The sequence below is a fragment of the Chanos chanos genome, chromosome 8 (assembly GCF_902362185.1).
Source record: "Chanos chanos chromosome 8, fChaCha1.1, whole genome shotgun sequence".
Classification (NCBI taxonomy): Eukaryota; Metazoa; Chordata; class Actinopteri; order Gonorynchiformes; family Chanidae; genus Chanos; species Chanos chanos.
This window is the reverse complement of record NC_044502.1, coordinates 4,763,952-4,783,951: the sequence shown is the minus strand read 5'-3', so window position 1 is coordinate 4,783,951 and position 20,000 is coordinate 4,763,952. Positions and strand designations below refer to the sequence as shown.

The following is a 20,000-nucleotide window of genomic DNA, read 5'->3' as shown; positions in this document are numbered from 1 at the left end:
AGACAGACTACAGTACTCTGATAAACAGAATGATCTGGAGACGCCAGACAACATGAAAACTGGCAGTTTGTATGTGTTCATGTGTATGTGTGAGTGTGTGTGAGTGTGTGTGTGTGTGTGTGTGTGTGGGATACCATCTATTGATCCTGCAAAGTATAGGGTCAGTGTTGAGTGCTCTGGTGTTAAGTGCAAGGAAGGACTCTCACGAGCTGCTATTGATCTACGTGGAGATGATGCGTCCGTTACGGCTTTAAGACTCAAAAAAAAAAACCTTCAGTATTTGCCGCGGGTTTGCGTCAGGAGCTACAAGGTGAGCTCACGTTTCGCCATTGCCATGGTAACCTGTCGGGATGTGTCTGGGTGACAGAGAATGGAGTGTGTAAGGAGCTGTCAAGTGAAATACAGCCGCCGTATGGCGAAGCCTACCCTCACGTGAAGTCACTGTTAATAGTTCAAATAAAAAAAAAAACTCTCAAAATATTGAATTACATGATAAAGTAAATTGAGTGTTAAAATTGTTCTGCGCCTAGTTCGCGCAATCGCACGTAAAATTATTTGAATTAAGTGGCACTCCGTTTATCGTATTCTTAATATCACATTCCTATACTTCGAATTTAATGAAAGAATTATGCTGAGTTTCACCATAGATGGTACTACACCGCAGATCACTTATTTGATCGCTTATTGGAATGATGAGGTTTTTCAACGACGTAGAGGTCAGCTCTCTGTCGCTCTCGCTCTCTCCCTATTTCACCGTCTTTCTCTCTTTCTTTCTTTCACACACACGCACATACACACACACATACACACACGCACACACAGGGAGAGAGAGACCTCGCAGTACTCGCGTCTTTCCCGCCACACCTTATCCTTGATTGAATGCACATTCCTGTTTCCGTACATAACTCACAGCGCCTGGCCGTGATTCCATCAGATTAAAAACGGCTCTGATGCGACAATGCGTGGATGCCTTAGCCCCGCTGCTTCACTTTACCGGCTACACTGTCGAGGTGGGTAAAACCAAGCGACAGACCCTATTTGACCATGCCTCCCTGCAGCTAAAATAAAACACAAACCGGTAATTAAATCGGCTCTTGATAGCGCCTCTATCCTGATCGAAGGCAAAACACAGGGGGGAAAAAAACCCAATGACATTTGGTATACGCATAAACCAACCGGACGTCAGCCTGCAACAACGCTGGCACAAGACTTGGTATGCATCCTAATGCTCACACTGTTGCAGGAGCTACGACTATCGACTATTGTTTTATAACTGAAGCATGCGAATGGCGCGTCTCACCTCTTGTCGAGGCAGACGATCCACTCCGTGGACGCTGCGTACGGGGCGGAGGTGTGTACCGCTACCATATCTTCAGCTAGACTGGTGTGAAGCGTGCGCCGCGGGTAGAGCATTTGCCAGGGCAGTCTACATCAGCACGGTAGAGATGAGCTCACATCACCCCTCCCTGCCTCTTTCGTCAACTGGATCGTAGTGGCGTGGAGTTGCAGTCACCGCGACCGCGCACACAGGCCAGCGCTATTCATTGATTTGTCGTGTCTCTAAACCGTTTCGTCATCAGAAGTAAAAAAAAAAAAAAAAAAAGAATAATATCGAATATCAGTCAGATACTATTACAGCTGCAATTTAACAGTTTTAACCCAGGCTACACTTAAGTGCAATCTGTTGATTTTAATTCATGAAAAATTAATTAGGCTTCAAAACGGTTCAAATGAGGAGGCTGACAAGCTATTATCTGAGATAATACGTGGCCCTGTTGTTCAGTCGGTGCAGTTGGACAGTGTCCTGGAGGATGGGGGGTATACGGCATTCTGGCATTCTCTTAGTAAAAGCAAAGCCGGGGTTCGTGTGGACTGACAGACGACGACGACGACCCGGCTGGCCATCATCCTGAAAAGGCCAGACAGTGAGGCTGATGCTGGACAGTCGCCCAGGCGACAGCGCAGATGCTGCTGCTAGGGGAGTAGGAGGGAGAGGATGTATTAGGCTCCGTCACGCACTGTGTCCACCCCCAGGGACACACTGAGAGAGTGGGCGAGAGAGAGAGACAGGCCAGTAGATTGGGGAGGGGGGGGGGGGGTGTAGGCCATCGAGGGAGACTGCAAACTTTACATGCTGTAAAGAGGCGTGTGGCAGTTTGCGTGATCCTTAACTGCTTTTGTGAAAAGATAAAATGACGAGAGGGCAGAAAAAAGGTCTGAATATGACAAGAATACTGATTAAGAAACGGGCACAAAAACACCGTTCAGTTAAAAAAAAAAAATCACAAATAAGATGCTTATTTGTTTTTAGAAGAACAAATGTCGGCTACTCTATTGCGATGAATCATATTTCATTTACTGTCTTTCACTCTGACGTCATCAACAAATCGCTTTACCTGAAAGCCACGGAACCTAAGTAATGTAACTGCAATAGCAAATACCTCAAGCAGCTACAACGGTTCAAATCTGGACGTATAAAACGCACTGTCCGTAAACCGTTGTATTATCGCGTCTTATTGACGTGTTTTTCTTTATTACGGCAGCTGACTGTAGGCATCAGTCATCAGCACTTTCTCTGTCCCGGTTTAACGGCGACATCTGGGTCAAAAGAACAAGTTTGGTCTCTCTGAGAAGGGAGACTATTAAAAAAAGGCTGCTTGGTCCGCCAACCTGTCTGTTATGCGTGATAGCATATTTCTACCGGAACAACATCGCTTTTAAAATAGTAACGAAACCTCTCTGACAATAGCGACCTGTTTGTAGCACCAACCACTACTTTCAGCCACGCAGCAGAAGTGGCCTGTTCACACCTACACAGCCTGATTATACAATAGAGTCACTGAGCCAGGGTACTTTTGATTGACCAGTGGAAACAAACTCCTTTGATGAACTCGACCACAAAAGCCTACGTAGTCAATATGCAGTATTCAAAACACTGTTACAAAGATCAATGGAGCTTTTTCCATGGCCTGATACAACCCCCATAATGAAACGCAAAAAGAACTCCATCAGTCGTTTGATCTGGACTTTCAATTTCAATTCAAAACAAATAAAATTAAGAATACTCAAACTATTAAAGTGCCATTTACATTTTTTAATAAACAATTAATCTGCAATAGGACAAAAATATCAAAATGTTTCACTACATACAGTAATAACAGCATTTTATTTGACTAATTTCAAGTCAAGTTCATTCATATGAATGTCATTTTCATTGGAGACTCCATCATCATCAGACAGATTTCGGCACAAATTCAACTCCAGTGCATACATATATTCATATATATACATATATAATTTATACTGGTCCTGTGGGGAAAATGTCCAAAATGTTTACTGTACAACAGAGACTGTACATGGAAATATACAGGTATTGTGAAGCACTCTACACAACAGCTTAGGTTAAGATCCCACAGATGTGTCAAATCATCTGTCCACAAGGGGGCGCATCAAGCAGTGTTTACAATGTGTGGAGGATGTTTTGAGAAATTCTCTGTCCTCTGTCACTCTCTTTTTTTTCCTCGTTCACTGTTTCTCTTTCTTTCCACCTTTCTCTTTCCCTGTCTCTTGACATGGTTCACTTCTCGAGGGGCTATAAAGTGCAGTTCAAAAGGTCGTGCTGACCTCAAACCCCCCCCCCCCCCAAAACCAACAACAACAACAACAACAATAGAGCATTTTCTCACGTTCTTCTTGAACAAAACACCCAGAAAATTCCACGCCACATCTTCACAGAGACAGAAAGAGGTACTGAGCTCGCCTGAGTCCAGCTGACAACCGTGGTCTGATGAGAGAAACGTAGTCTTTGGCTGAATGACCAAATCACCACGAAGCACATTTTTTCAGTCCGGCGGACAGTGGCCGTTCTGACAGCGCGTCGGAGAGCCGGCGTTGGGGTCGGGGACTCGGCGGTAGACGAAGTGGAAGGGCAGAGGGTGGGGGCGGCTGTGGATCTCGGCTTTTATCCTCTGGGGGTGCGTGTCCAGCGCCAGCTGCTGGCTGGTCTCTCCCGTGAGCAGGAACAGAGCGTGGTTCTCAGGGTCGGGCACCTGGAACTTGAGGGCGCAGAGTCGACACACTTCCTCTGTGGTGGCGTAGGGACGAACCAACATGGTCTTAGCCGTGCAGCCGCTGCCCGGTTCCTGCAGGGCCACACGCAGGTAATTCTGCGATGTGTCACAGAACAAAGACACACACACACACACACGCACACACACACACACACGCACGCACACACACAAACACATAGTTATATTATTAGAACGTCCAGGGATTCATATATATATACATCCACATAACATACTCAAATACAAATACATGTATATCACAGAGACTGAGATGTAGTGTGTGTGTGTGTGTGTGTGTGTGTGTGTGTTGCAACTATATCGTTCCTTCCTCACATGTAGTGCACCAACAACTGAAAACAAATGCTACAAAAGAAACACTGATAATGGATAGAAGTGAAAGTGGCCATAATTCTGTAATAAAACATAAGGATAGTGTATTTTACTCTTACACAGTTGTTTTTATACTACTTTTCCACATGGGCGTGGCAGTCACTTGCCACGCCCATGGAGGTGAGGGATACCTGTAAGTCGTCCACCGTCGGTATGGTCCGCTGGGCCGTGCGGCGCTGGTGCCACTGGTGAAGAGTGTTCCTTGCCTCGGAGCTGAGGACGCGGGCCGCCTGCTCCTCTTGGAAGTTCTTAACCAGAGACATGGCACCGTACGCACTGGTCAGGTAATAACCACCTGAAAGACAGAAAGGCAGAAAGGAGAGATTAGATGTTGGGTTTTTCTCTCTCTCTCTCTGTGTGTGTGTGTGTGTGTGTGTGTGTATGTGTGCGTGTGTGTGTTCGTGTGGGGGCTGGGGACTATGAGGTTGCAACAGTATCCTTCCTCACATGTGGGGCTGCCAACAACCAAAAGTTCGCTCCCCTAAAAATAGCATTTCCTTCCTGGAGCCCAGCCTCCCCTCAGCCTTATCGGGACCCCAGAGGTGTCCGAGGACGCGAGTTCAGACTGTTCTCAGGCTAATGTCTTAAAGTCAGCATTACATTTATGTAAAGACAAAAAATTCATCCAAGATCCATACACAAAGACTTCTTTCTGAAACTGGTACAGTTCCGTGGGAAACGTAGCAAATTTACTCTGGAAACAGAGACGAAGCCAATGCGGCATCCGCACCTGAAATCACAGCCAAACAGTTTCAAACAGTTCTTGGCCCCAGGCATACATACATACATACAAACACACACACACATACACACGCACGCACAAGCATGCATCCATACATACATACACATAAATACACACACACACACACACAGATACATGCATGCACACACACATGCACACACACACACACACTCACACACAAACACACACACACAAACACATACACACGCACACACACACACACACACACACACACACACACACAAACACACACATACACACACACATATGTACACACATGCGAGAATCATGTGTAACCAGGCATTGAGGAACAGGGGGTCCAGAGTGTTTCCACGTCACTTATTTCAGTTCATCCCAGAGACCCAAAAAGCTGTAAGAGCCCTGGACACGTCCGTGTCACTCAAACGCTTAAATAAACCTCCTGAACATGCCAGGACTGTAACCAAGGCGCACCATTCAAAGACACCATCACGAAGAACACGCGGCATGCTTAAGGAGGCCCCGTAAACTCCCAACGTGTTTTAAAAAGCTGTTAGGCCGCAGTTCTCCTCTTGTGCGTGCGTCATCTCAGCCCTAGCGTCTAACCTTAGCGCTAAAGGAGCAGGAAGGACGCCCACACCCAGACCGAGGAAGTCTTCTGGAGTTGATAAGGCTTCAAGGACCCCCCCCCCCCCCCCCCCCCCCCCCCCCCCCCCCAAACCCATTTCCCATCGGGTTCATCAGCGATTCTGTAGATTAAACGGAAGGCTTCCCCACCAAACCTTGCTCCTGTGGCCAAATAACACAGGGTCTTGGAATTCTATCGAGGCAACCAATGGGAACCGCTTTGAAGTTTGCGAGCATTGTACCAATCAAAAGCTAGCACTAGGTGAGAAGCCGTCTGATAGAGCTCCAAATCACCGGCGTGAAGGTTCTGATAATATTTCGACAACGCCCGATTTGTTCTGTTCCATCTGATAGTGACTTTCACAATGCAGGTCTCTTGAGAAACTTTGCCTGGAAGCGAGACAGCACCGTGGGCTATCCGGACACAAGTTCCAACAAGTCGCCTTGAAGTAAGGACAAAGGTTTCAGACTCCAGCTGTGTATAAATCGGTGTATCAGACAATAGAATATTACAGTTTCTATGATGCTACCTGTTTTCAACAGCAACTTACAATCGGTGCTATCTAAGTCTGTCTATGTAGTGAAGACCCCGCTGGCTGAGAATAAAGCTGTCAAGCAACTGAATATCAGGATCTTGTGATATCAGCTGAAATCTCTCTGGTTCGTGGACAACACCAGCACAACACCGAAACCGCTACACCTCTATCACACACCGCAGATCTGTGTAGCGCTCTGGATGTGCACATTCATAAACTGACTTCATGTACATTTGTTATTTGGACTTCCATAAGACCAACAATCCAGAAGACCAGGCTGCTCTGCATACGACCAATCATAGCACGACACACGGACTTGCTCTTTGTAAGTGTAAGACCTGTATGGATTTGGTGTGATGCCCAAAGAGTTTCTTTGCTTGGTCTGCGTTTGACTTTTTGTTGTGGGAATAAGTGTGTATCGTGTGTGTAAGTGTGTATCGTGGGTATAAGTGTGTATCGCGGGTGTAAACGTGTATCGTGGGTGTAAGTGTGTATCGCGGGTGTAAACGTGTATCGTGGGTGTAAGTGTGTATTGTGGGTGTAAGCGTGTATCGTGGATGTAAGCGTGTATGGCGAGTGTAAGCATGTATCATGGGTGTAAGTGTGCATCGTGAGTGTAAGCGTGTATCGTGGGTGTAAACGTGTATTGTGTGTGTAAGTGTGTATCGTGAGTGTAAGCGTGTATCGTGGGTGTAAACGTGATTCGGGGACAGAGAAACGTACCCTCCCCGTGCAGGAGAGAGGGGTCAAGCAGTTCCATCATGTAGAGGATCTCTGAGTCTAAGTGAGGCATGTCACACTGAGCCAGTACGTAAGTCAACATGGGCAGGAAGTCATCTGCCCCAAACATCCTCCCTGCAGTTACACACACACACACACATGCAGAGAGAGAGAGAGCGAGAGAGAGAGAGAGAGAGAGAGAGATACAGAGTGAGAGAGTGAAGGTGGGAGAAAAACAGAGGCAGAGAAAGAGAAAGAGGAAGAGAGAGAGAGAGAATATTAGAACTGGCAAAGATCTACATTTATCACAATACAAACATAACATAAAGCATATACAATGCATAGTAATTCATAGCTGTATCAACTCGCAATATATGTGCATTTCTCAGTCAAATAAGGACTTCCTCTTCCCATCATGCACTTATCCAGCCACACATTTAGCCATGTACACCAACACACACACACACACACACACACACACACTCTACCTGAGTGCTCCTGCATGATGGTGTAGATGAGCTTGCACACACGCAGGAGAATCGTCACTTTTTTCTCAGGCGAGTACATCTTCCTCATCTTGTGGAATTTGTGTCGGATCCTCTCGATGGCCATGGGGTCAGGAGGTGACGTCCCCTCCACCCCCAGCTCCGCCGGCCTCTTAGCCTTCACCAGGGCCAGGTTCTCCTTTAACTGCTGCCACTCCCCACTCCTCACCTGAGGGAGCAACCCAAGAACAGAGGGGATATTTTAATGTCTTGGAAAAAGCTTAAAAAAAAAAAAAACCTACAGGAGTCACAGGAATATTCCGAAGTCTTCCACTGAAGTTAGCGAAAGCTTTCTGTTTTCAATTCAGTACATGTTGCTCTTTAGAATGTTGGAATCTTAGAATCCTAGTATTTTGGAATGTTAGAATCTTAGAATATTGGAATGTTAGAATGCTAGAACGTCAGCTCACCTGGAAGTCGTGCAGCGCTGAATCCACTGCACCCTTCAGCGGTTTCAGCACACATTTATGCATGGCTCTCTCCAGCACCTGGTCTGAGGACAAACACGAGATTATATGATTAAATGTCACAGGCTTGTGTGATTGGGTGTGTCATTTTAAATTTCAAACAATACTGTTGACAGTCTCGCCATTTGTGTCATTACAGGAACCATGATGACATCATAAAGCACATATGTTCTACTGTGAAACACAAACAAAAGGGTTCTGCACACGGGATTTTTACCACAGTGCCTTCGTGTGGCCTGTGTCAGAAATATGTTGTAGAGATGAAATGGATGAGAGTGATAATGATCTCTGTAGCAGGGTGCGATAACACACAACAAGGGACAATGGAGAGAGATTTATTTGCTTCTGATTCTCGTGATAGAGAAGCTTAGCGTAACTGTGCTCGATACAGCTGATTTATAGCCTTCTCACCAAGACACTTTCATCGCAAAAAACTGACTTATGACCAGTGATCGTATTTAAACATCCCCCCCCTTGTTAAGATTAAGCATTCCTCCATTTCAGCTTTTTGGAAATACACCTGAGAGAGGACAAGACAGACTACATTCATATGTTAAAAAAAAAATAAAATAAAAAATAATGTCAAAGTCATCCCTGCGTGTAAAACACATTATAACTCCACTAACACATTGAAACACTAAAAGAAAAGAAAAAGAGCCCGTCTGTCTCTCCCACACACACAGAAAATGAACGACTGTCAGTCCCTCCCACACACAGTTACAGTGCTTTTATTTTGCATTTTTGTAGAATAGTGAAGTGAAATTTGAATGACGGCAATACTGGAATGTTGTATCGTAAGCCTTTGATCCGATCTATGACTAATTTCATCGTAAATAGAAATCTGACAGAACTGTCCACCGACGAGACAAGCAGAAACTGGATCGGAGTGTCTTAGATCGCTTCCCGAAAAAGCACATTGCTTAATTTCTGCTTCGAAAAAGCAGAGCACAACAAAGCAAGATCGAAACAGAAATACAGTTTTCACCCGAGAACATACAGTACACTCATTCACAGTAACGCGCACGCGCACACACTCACACACACACACACACACACACACACACACACACACACAAACACACAAACACACATACACAAGCACATATTCTCACACTATTCCTCTCTGCTCTCTCTCCCTCTGTCTCTCTGTCTCTCTCTCTCTCTGTCTCTCTCTCTCTCTCATATACACATAGTCATGCCACTGATTGTATGGAAAAGCTGACTGACTCATAGGCAGGGAGGCAAGCTGAGCCCTGGTGCTGAAGCCCTACAGTGTGTGTATGTGTGTGTGTGTGTGTGTGTGTATAAAAGAATGCATAGGCTTTTCCAGGAAACCGAGGAGGAGTTGCCTGCAAGTGCTTAGACAAAGCGCCTATAAGAGGTACTCTAGGGTTAATGTTTCCTTGCTTGCATCTTAATCACAATCATTAGCTACAATGAGATAAAACTGACCTAGGATCAGCACTTAAGAGACGCTCTCTGAGGAATAAATGAAGTTAGTGAGTTATTAAGCGATCTGCTAAGCAAAGAGACTTAATGAAGTTGAAATGAATAGGGTGGGAACTTGCTTAGGGGGTATGTAAGCAGTGCTAACAGCGTTGTCATAAAGTTCATTCCTTCACCAGAATTTTCTTGGCACGGCTTTCGTGTGGGTACGGCCCACTCTGAAAAACATCCGTAAACTTCAGCAGTCGATAGGGAAGTCTTGTCATCGGCGCAAATGTGCTCAAACAAAAGCACATGTACACACCTATATACACACACACACACACACGTACGTACACACACACACACACACACACACACACATACAGACACACACACACACCTCCTCTTCCTCTCTTGTTATGAGATCGGCGGGATAGTGTTTTGTGCTCATACTTGAGAGTATATTGTGCAATATTTGCTATTCATGTTTATCACCCTCATAAAGAACTTCATATGAAAAAAAAACAATCGAACAAGTTGCCTGGGATTTAGATAAGAAAGAAAACATAGGCCATTTCAGGCAGTTTTATGACAGTATAGCTACTTCTCACCAGATAGCCTCTGAAGTATAGCACATCTCTCGTAGGGATTTTTAGAGGCCAAACTCCATATCAATGACATTGAAGTCCTAGCCCTGTCTGAATGACTCACATTGGGAAATTCTGCATGAGTCCTGTACCATTCTGTCACCAGCGCTCTGCTCCAATAAAACACTAAAACATGGCATAACTCAGTTCCATCTGAACTGTTGAGTTCCCTGAATGGTTAGGCTATGTTTTAGTTTGGGTGTTTCAGTTAGTGTTTGAATTAGGGTAAGTCAATGCTAAGGATTTTATGGTTAGAATGATGGATTTTAAAAGGATTCTGGAATGACCTTTACAGCTGTCTCCCTCTCCCTCTCCGTCCCTCTCTCTCTCTCTCTCTCTCTCTCTCTCTCTCTCCCTCTCCCTCTCCGTCCCTCTCTCTCTCTCTCTCTACAATTTACAATTTACAATTTAGCATTTAGCAGACGCTTTTAGCCAAAGCGACTTACAATCAGTGCATCAGTCGGATTCTCTCTCTCTCTCTCTCTCTCTCTCCCTCTCTCTCTCTCTCTCTCTGTCCCCCTCTCTCTCTCTCTCTCTCTCTCTCTCTCTTTCTCTCCCCCCCTCCTCTCTCACTTACAGTTTAATACTCCTCGCTGTGTTTTTCTCACTCTAAACACTGTCACTTGGTTTACACGTTCTTTTTGTTCGACCTGCGATTGCCACTAACACTCTGAACGCTAAAACACAGAGCCAGTCAAGGGGAAGGGTGGGCGGCAAGTATTTTCATACTGGTTTCATTCTTTGGATGCTGGCAGGGTGAAGCTGTCAAAGCCAAACCATTTCTACAACTTTTTTTTTTTTTTACGCCGTGTTCTCAAGCAGCAAAAAAATCTTGTATATCTCTATTAAATAGACTCACATTGTCGAACCACAGAGGACGAACATACACAGTTCTCCATTGCTGCGGTTTGGTCAAATGTTGTCACGTTTCGTCAGTCTCTGAACAAAGCAGCTCTATTGTTTCTTACAAAGTGCAGAAAAAGTCAAGCAGAGAAAGCACGTAATCATACATATGTATGTGAATCCTCTACCGAGACCTTTAAATAAAGAGCGCTCTCTAAGAAGACTGTCAACTCAGCACAAAAAACACTCATGTATACATTTTACACTCATAACAATGAAAGTCTGTTTAAGGAAGACAAAAGCAAGCATGCCCCCCCACCACCAAAACACACAAACACACACACACACACGCACGCACGCACGCACACACACACACACACACACACACACACACACACACAAAACTACTAGTTTTGTAGTTGCGAAGAAATTATGAAGACAATATCACTGTCCCCTTCAAAGCTAATAGAAAACCCTCCTTGTTCTACTAAAATTACATCATGGTGCTTTGGCTGTTTGTGTGGAACCAGTCAGTGCGAATCACCCCTCTGGTGTGATGCCAAAAGCTAATCAGTTCAAATCATAGACATGCTCTGGTAAGCCTTACTTACTGCCCAGTATAACGTTCATAACTCCAGCCCATGTCCTTGGGCGTAACCCACAGTTTCCCAATTAAACACATAACCTAAAACCAAAAGTCAAAAATTGCCCCGTGGGAGAAGACTTTAAGGAACATTCCGACTGTGCAGTCTTGGCTTCTGACTTAAATTAGAACCCCTTTTTTCCAGTTCACTGAGAAATTCTGCCTCTTGGAATGCCCCCATGCCTTTGTAAAGGGAGCAGACGGCCAGAGCCTTCGTCTTTGAAAGCAATGTGCCAGCTTTGCTTGTTGTTTGAGTGTTTCAGTCTAAGATACGCTACATTCTCATGGTAAAACTTGTGGTTGAATAAAAAAAAACAAAAGAAAACGCTTGAACGCACATCAAAGCAAAGAATTCTGCGGGTAACTGCACCACCACAAAATAACTTCAAGAAACAGGAAACTTACAAATGGACCAAAGACAAACTGCAACTACACATGGAAGATCAAAACGGATCCCAAAAACTGTTTGACCCATAACACATAGCATTACGGTGCGTAGTAACATAGTTACAAAGCATTGCAGTGAGTTTACAAAACCCTCTCTCATACTCCCACTCTTCAGCGTTCTGGTCCACCTACGTGAACGTATCATCTAAAGGGTCTTACTGTGAAGGCCACGCAGCAAACTGAAAATTGGTGGACTTACCAATCTGGTATTCGGGGATGAGAGACTCTATAGGCGGGTTGAGCTCAGAGCACTGTAGCAGATAGGCCTTCATTTGGGTCAGGAACTGTCTGAGGGTCTGCAGGAGGTCGAAACCCGACGAGTGATTCTGGTGGTTTTCCTGCACGAAACTCATGTAGTCCTGTACCAGACAGCCGAAGTAAGACCCCTTGTCTCTCGCCAACTCGCAAATCCGCCTCACCGCGCGTCTCTCGGGCGTCATCAAGGAGCTGAAGACGCCGCTCACCTTCTGGAACTTTCCCTTGAGTGCCCTCGGCAGGATGAGCAGCGAGGCCGGCCCGCCCGGCGGGAACCGCTTGGAATGACGGGACGCCCTGAGACGCAGCTGCAGGTCACTCTCCAAACCGACTCCGTAATCTTCCTCCTCTTCCTCTTCTTCCTCGTCGCTGCTGTCCTCGACGTGAACCGGGCTGGGAGGCAGGCCGAGAGGAGGAGGCGGAGGGTGAGGGGAGTCCAGGGAGTCGGAGGAGGTGGAAGTAGATAGACTCATGTCGCTCAGTCTCTCCCCGGGATCTCCGGTTCCTCCCCAGGGCCTGGGGTTCTGCTCGGGCCTGGGTAGGGTTTTGTGGGGCAGGTTGGCCCGAGACAGCGCCCTGGCGATGGTCTCGTCGTCCAAAGCGATGGTGCAACGTTGACTGTCCATGTCTGGCTGTTTTTTAGGCCTCGGTGGTGGAGGCTTTCTGGTGCTGCTGACTTTGGCACCCATCAGTCTGTTTTGTTCCCGATGTTGCTGTTGTTTGCTCCAGGAGACAGTCACAGGCATGCTCCTCTGTCCCTGAGGTACAGCCGGGCGACGTGGTAGCGAACGAGGCGGCGGTGGCCTAGGAGGAGGCACGTGCGACCGGCTGCCGGTTCCCTCGACTCCACCTTTGGAGTGCGGCTCGGGCGTAGCTCCCTGGACGCGCTGATGGGTCTGATGGAAAAGGGGGTTGACAAAACAGAGAGCCCTGTTGGTTTGGCCTCTCTCTGGGCGAGGAGGAGCAGAACAAGAGGGGAACGCTGGCGGGGGGTCTCTCTCCTGGCGGGTCAGGATTCGACCCTGTCCCTGCCTGGTCGCTGGAGGCTCCCTCCTCTGTAGGCTGAGGGGTTTGTCTCGAATCGGCGGACGAGACTGGGGTAAAGGTGACCTCCTCTGAGAGGCAAGGGCAGAGTCCCAAAAACCTACAGCAAAAACAAAGAAAACTGGTAATTATTAATACAGTGCGCACACACACACACACACACGCGCACACACACACTCACACAGAGACACACACACACACACAAACACACACACACACTCTGAAAAGCACAAGCTTTGAGAGTGTTTGTACAGTCCACACTGCTGTCTACGTAAAACTGTTAGTGTGAATGGACGGAAAACTCCAGAACCAAAACAACTTTTTTCCTCTACATTCACTCACTTCAGCCTCCAACTGTTGGAACACTGTGTGGTTAGCTGTGTGTGTGTGTGTGTGTGTGTGTGTGTGTGTGTGTGTGTGTGTAAAACCAGGCGAAAATCCTCCTCACCTCTCTATGCTCCAGAGTCTTTTTCTCAGTCTTGAGAGAAATGCAGCAAGCCCTACCCTTTTCTTCCAGTGGGCTGACTCAGACACGCCGAGCAAATACGAACGCCGATACACAAAACACACACGCTGCGCGCACACGCAAACACACACACACACACACGCACAGAGACGCACAAACTCACACAGACATGAATAATCCAGCCAGCCAGTGACTCATATGCAAACAGCAAGTGTGTGCTTAGGGTCGTACTTAAAAAAGGAGTGAAATCTCCTCCTCTGTCTCCTCCCCTTCTCTCTCTCTCCCTCTCTCTTACTCTCCTCCCATTTCCAACCCTCTGGCCTTGGTTTCTCTTTTCCTTCCTTTTAAGCATGTGTCTATTTTTTCTACACTGTGGGACACCCGTTTCCTCTCTCATATTCTCCATATGGTCATTCATGAATTCATGACAGAACAATTAGATGTTCCCCCTTCCCCACCCCACCCCACCCCACCCCACCACCCCCCCTTCCAAAAATGACACGAGAGCTGATCCCCCTGCACCCAAAGCCAGAAGATTCTGTGAAATCCTGACATTCCCAACTGTCATGGCATAAGACGCTGCTGTTATTTACCTCAGATCATGTGTGTACGTTTTTTTTGTTTGATGTTCGTTGGGCTGTGTTGCGATTGTGATTACCGTTGGCCTCTGGGGTAGCATGCAAAGACAAGCTTGAAGCAGCACAGAGGCCATTAGACTGTGAGGAGGGATTTGAGGGGACTGGGAGAGGGGCTTGAAGGGGGGGGGGGGGGGTTCTACCCCATTAAGGGTCTGTGGGCAAAGGGGGGGAGAGAGAGAGGGGGGGGGGGCAATGATTTAATTAAGGGAAGAAAAAAAAACACGAAGAACAAAATCTCTCCCCACTCACACACACACACACACACACATACACACACACCACACACACATCCTTATGAAGTGCTCCCTGTCTTACTCAGCACACACACACGCATAGACGCACACACACACCACGCACACACAGTGCGAATGTATGACTAAAGCTCCCCTGAAACCAGACACAAGACCACACACACACACACACACATGGCACGCACTGGTTCTCACTGACTTCCTTAAGCTGGAAGCAGTGGCCTACAAGCCGCAGAGCCACAGAGAATGAACTGTTTACACAAGGTCTGGATTAGACTAAGATTATTCTAAACGTAACGGTAGCCAGCGAGTAGAGTGCTGCGCAGTGAGTATACCTCACTCCCCTGACACCTTAAGAGGCGTACTAGCGACTGATGCTAGAGCCTGTGGGTTTTAGCCTCCTCGCTAGCATGCCCGCTTCCCATCCCGAGGGTTGCCGGTTCGAGTCCAGTAGTATACACAACGCAGAGCGGGTTACATAAAGTTTGAGGCTAATAGACTAATATGCGGTGGATTACAACAGAGGGACTCGGACTACGCTTGTACGCAGGCCGCGGGGTAATTAATAAACAACATGAGCGGCTTAGGTCCAAATGTTTTTTTCTTTTTTATTTGAGTAAGTATTTCAAGCTGTCCTCTTCAGAGAAAACAATAAATGTTACGACATTCTTCATTTTATTGTATTATACTATGAGAGGAGGATGGGTCTACCCTTCTAAGTCATGGTTCCTCTCAAGGCTTCCTGTAATTGTAGTCAAAGGGAGTGTTTGCGCTGCCATCACGTCGCTTTAGGGTTTCATTATGCATCTCAGTACCCAAAGACTCTGATTGGCGACGAGGGGGCGGGAGCATTTTATGGGTCAACCGCTTCTACATCTGTGACGACCATAAATTCATCAGTGCCATAAATAATAAGATTGCTTTGTAAACACCGCAGACAACACAGAGAGCATAATGAGTTCAAACCAAGCTTTAGTAAGAGCTCGATTTTTTTTACCATGGAAACACGCGCGTGCATTGTTCGACCAATCGAAGGCCAGAATAGTTGCATTGTTTAGCCAATCAGAGGCCACAGAAGTTATTTAAAACAAAAACCAGATAAGACTTTGGCCTCCCCCCCAGGCCAATACTTGCACTCCTTTGCTGTGGAAAACTTGACGGAGTTGCAACGAAGGCACATTTCATCAGCTGATGTGCGGTCATACTGTGTAATCAATGTTAAATGTTGAGGTGATACTAAGATGACGGTCTGATTGTCTGATCCGTACCTGCTCCTAGCTGAGCCACGTCTTCCAGCTCTGTCTGGGTCTTTGCTGAGGCAATGGCTTCCGGAAGCTTCAGGGTGAAGGGCAACACATCCCTGAGAGGAAACGGAGAGAGACAGGAAGTGTGTGAGAGAAAAATGGTGGTGTGTGTGTGTGTGTGTATTGGGGGACAAGGGGGGTTAAACAAAGCCAGAGAAAAAGCCAGAGAAAAGAAGAGGCCAAGAATGAACAAAGTTAATTTGACTACTGCCCTCAAAAAATTGAGGTCCGGATTAGAAAAAATACAAAACAAAACAAAAAAAAATTTCTTTAACTTTGCTGGTCATACACTTAATCTAATATGTCAATACGACATTGGAAACACCAGTAAAACCACACACTGTAGCAAAAATCAGTTCTAGAGAAGCGTTGTCACAGCGCTACTGAAAGACGTGTGATAGACTACGTAACCACGGCGAGGAGGCCAGTAACCGTCTATCGATGAGATTCTCCTGAACAAGTGTTCTAAAAAAAAAGAGAGAGAGAGAAGGAAAGGAAGCGTCATGCCAGTTTCACTGTATGTTACGAGAAGCGAACGGCTCGAGTGTCTTTCTCTTTCAGAATTGGAATATCCATCCGCGTGCTTCATCACCAGATGTTTGAGATTACGAACATTGATTGCTATGACCGCTGTTGCATTTTTCACTGTAAACGAAACAAGCGTAACGGTTATTCCGCTATCCAGATCTCGTTGGTTGGTTCACGGGGGAGATGATGTAATTGGGTTTGGTTTTACACGGCAATTCTCAGTACGGGGCAACTGAGGACAGGAACATCTACCAGAGATCAAATCCATAAAACATCCACCCAAACTAGACGCTATTTATTTAGTTTTAGTAACATATTAACTCAGTCACTCTCTGCTTGAGGAACTAGATGCTTTGCAATACACCTTTTTTTAAACGTTACTTTTCTGGCCTTGTTACCATAGCGATGACCTGAACACAAAGGGAAAAAAAAAAAACGTCTGTGGAGAATTCTCTTACTTCCAAAAACTTGTCAGAAACAAGTGCCCAAGGAAGTGTCCATTGTTTCAAAAAGTCCAAAATCTGATAAGAAAACGAGTTTAAACCATAACAAAGGGTTACACATTTCCAACATAACGACGATAAAATTAGGCTGACATGACTGAATAAGACCTTGCGTGGTGCGTTTTATCGTTGTTTTATAGTTTCAGACTTGCGCGTTCTTTTTTTTTTTCCTTTTTCAGGGTCATTGAGAAGCGGATTGTCTATTGTCCTTCTCTTTGTGTTTTGTTTTTGCCTTTTTTAGTTTCGTATCCTCTTTTCACTGTTTTCAAGACAGAAGTGAGAGATTTCAAAACAAATGACTCCAGACTGCCGACTCATCAATCCGCGTTCCCCACTCTTCACTCTGTGGCCTGACGACGGAGTAAACGCAACACCAAAACACACGACATACTAGGAACACACGTGACAGCGATAAGGAATGGTTTACCGCGTTCCAGATTATGAGAAGTCTCTGTAAAAATGTCCATCAACATACCAAACTAAAGTTAGCAATAAAATAATTCTAATGAATCAAAGCTGGGTTTGCAACCCTTCATTACTAATATTTTCATTTATTTAAACAATAAATATTATGTTAGCATGTTTTCATATCATGTTACCTCTTAGGAGGCAGTGAGAGGTTAGCGCGAATTCTTAAGAATTAATAATAAGTAGTAACACATATCTCTTATAGTATTATGTGACTGTAACAACAATGCCATTGACATTTCAAACCTTGCAGTCTGGAGAGAGAGACAGAGAGAAAGAGAGAGAGGGAAAGAGAGAGAGAGATCGAGTGTGTTACCTGCTGATACAGTAGAAGGCCGCCAGACGGAAGAGATCTGCGAAGCTGATGCCAGAGCCATCTAAAGAAAATGCTGAAGACACAGTTTTCACTCATTTCATTTTTCTATCCATCCATCTATCCATCCAACCATCCTTCCATCCAAGCTTCCATAAACTAACCAGCCAATCATTCATTCATAGGTCAATGCATTCATCCATTCATCCATCCATAAAAAGTATCGGTCTCCGTGTTGTTGGCCTTTTCAGTGGTTGATGGATGTTGTTTGGATACTTGATGCAGTCAAGTCAAAGTCACCATAAGCACTATGAGACTATCTAACTTTCCTCTCAAATATTTTATTACAACACCTACGTCTGACTTCACCATTCATTATCTATAATCACAAACTGGCTACAAAAACAAAAAAGTGGGGTTTTTTTCCTGTGAGATATGGTCCAAATGTATTTGTGTGTGTGTGTGTGTGTGTGTGTTTTATCATGGAAAATCCCAGGAAATGGGTGAGACCAGAATTCTGGAATCTCCCACACCGCTGGAACAGTCCTGTTTCATTTCACCTTAAAAATCAACTTCTGCGATTCTGGAGTAAGCCCTAAAAGAAAATAATACTTAATATTTATTTCCTTTCTTTCTCTCTTTCTTTCTTTCTTTCTTTCCATTTTCAGCCCAACGATTTATTGCAGTTGTTACCAATTAATGACATCTGACATCATTTTATGGCTTTAGTTCCTGTTTTCTCCTGTCTTTTTTCCTGAAAACCTGATTGAGCGGCTTGTCTGTAAAACGTGTTACACACTCACATGTTTTGGAACAAAAGTCACCCAGATAAAGTAAATAAACACTCAGTGACCTGTGGACAGATGTGTTTTCAGACACGCCATTAAAAACAAGACGTACATATCTATACGTGCGTGTACATACGACCGTTGCTCCTGTAACACCGAACCCCCCCACCCCATCCACACACACACACACACACACACACCCCACCCCCTACACCGGAGCAGTTCACAGTCAAAAAGAGGTTAGGGCAAACTTGATGCGAAAACATTAATAAATCACGTGACAGGATCAGGGTGAGGAGATCTCTGGGAAAAGGATTTGGGGCGTGGCGTGGGGGGGCGATATTGTGACATCACGGTGTTTTTCACACTAAAGAAACAGCGTCTCATTGTTATATGAAGGACAGAATCACGGTGGGACGGACTCACTGTATAGACCCTCTTTCACTGGGAAGTTCAGGATGGGAGACACTGAGGTTTCGTCCAAGCGAACCGAGAGAACTTTCCCCTGCAGGGTCGACGACCTCCTCACCATAAACACCTGCAAAAAGAGGAGAGCGAGGGCGGGTCGCCCCCGCGACCTTTGACCTTTGGTTGCTAAGCCGCTCTTTACTTTACTTTACTTTGTGCCCTGTGACTTAGGGGGACGGATCTGTTTTGTTTTCTTGAATGTTCAAAGCACATTTAAAAGTTCATTTAAAAGGAGAAAAATAGTTTTGGTTCTTAAATGGTTAAAATAAAATCTTACTAATGGCACCAAAAAATTGTGTAGGTCAGAATAGGAGTGTATATTGTCTATTGTTTCTTTATTTCTTTCACATGTGCATTCTAACTCATCCTGATCCTCAATATAGATCAAAACACTCTCTCCCTCTCTCTCTCTCTCTCGCTCTCTCTCTCGCTCTCTCTCTCTCTCTCTCTCTCTCTCTCTCTCTCTCTCTCTCTCTCGCTCTCTCACCCCAGGTGGTTGCTGCAGTAATATGCGTGTGGCCTCCTGGTCGTTGATTGACAGCAGCAGCCAGACAGGGTGTGTCAGTGTTAGTCTGTCCAGTACACTCATACGCCTGCGCAGAGAGTCGTACCCACAATCCCTTTCTCCCCCACCCGCCGGGCCATTAGACGCAGGAGACTGCAGGTAAACCCCACTCACCTCTCCCTCCATACTGTATCACAGACAGAGACACAGAGAGGGAGAGAGGAGAGAGAGAGAGAGAGAGAGACAGGGAGTGAGTGAATGTGTGTGTGTGTGTGAGAGAGAGACAGAGAAAGAGAGAGAGAGAGATTTCAGAGGGAAAAAATACAATGACACAACCAATGAGCAGAAGAGAAGAGAAGAGAAGAGAAGAGAAGAGATGAGAATTTTC

The 20,000-nt window shown here is 45.6% G+C and overlaps 2 protein-coding genes across 4 annotated transcripts in view; both read right to left on the bottom strand.

Moving 5' to 3' along the window:
• The window catches only part of rapgef4b (Rap guanine nucleotide exchange factor 4b), a 33,960-nt gene extending 32,592 nt beyond the window's left edge, over positions 1 to 1,368 (bottom strand). For all 3 annotated transcript variants that reach the window (XM_030781745.1, XM_030781746.1, XM_030781747.1), the window contains exon 1: positions 1,301 to 1,368. In XM_030781745.1, the coding sequence (XP_030637605.1) occupies positions 1,301 to 1,368 (68 nt within the window). The remainder of the gene's footprint in view (positions 1 to 1,300) is intronic.
• Positions 1,369 to 3,086: 1,718 nt separating this feature from the next.
• Positions 3,087 to 20,000, bottom strand: part of rin2b (Ras and Rab interactor 2b) — a 24,371-nt gene continuing 7,457 nt past the window's right edge. The window contains exons 3-12 of the mRNA XM_030781919.1: positions 19,595 to 19,799; positions 19,066 to 19,177; positions 17,855 to 17,927; positions 16,004 to 16,095; positions 12,281 to 13,480; positions 8,017 to 8,099; positions 7,550 to 7,775; positions 7,065 to 7,196; positions 4,589 to 4,752; positions 3,087 to 4,166 (exon numbers count right to left, since the gene is read on the bottom strand). Coding sequence (XP_030637779.1) covers positions 3,843 to 4,166; positions 4,589 to 4,752; positions 7,065 to 7,196; positions 7,550 to 7,775; positions 8,017 to 8,099; positions 12,281 to 13,480; positions 16,004 to 16,095; positions 17,855 to 17,927; positions 19,066 to 19,177; positions 19,595 to 19,799 — 2,611 coding nt within the window. The 3' untranslated portion in view covers positions 3,087 to 3,842. The remainder of the gene's footprint in view (positions 4,167 to 4,588; positions 4,753 to 7,064; positions 7,197 to 7,549; positions 7,776 to 8,016; positions 8,100 to 12,280; positions 13,481 to 16,003; positions 16,096 to 17,854; positions 17,928 to 19,065; positions 19,178 to 19,594; positions 19,800 to 20,000) is intronic.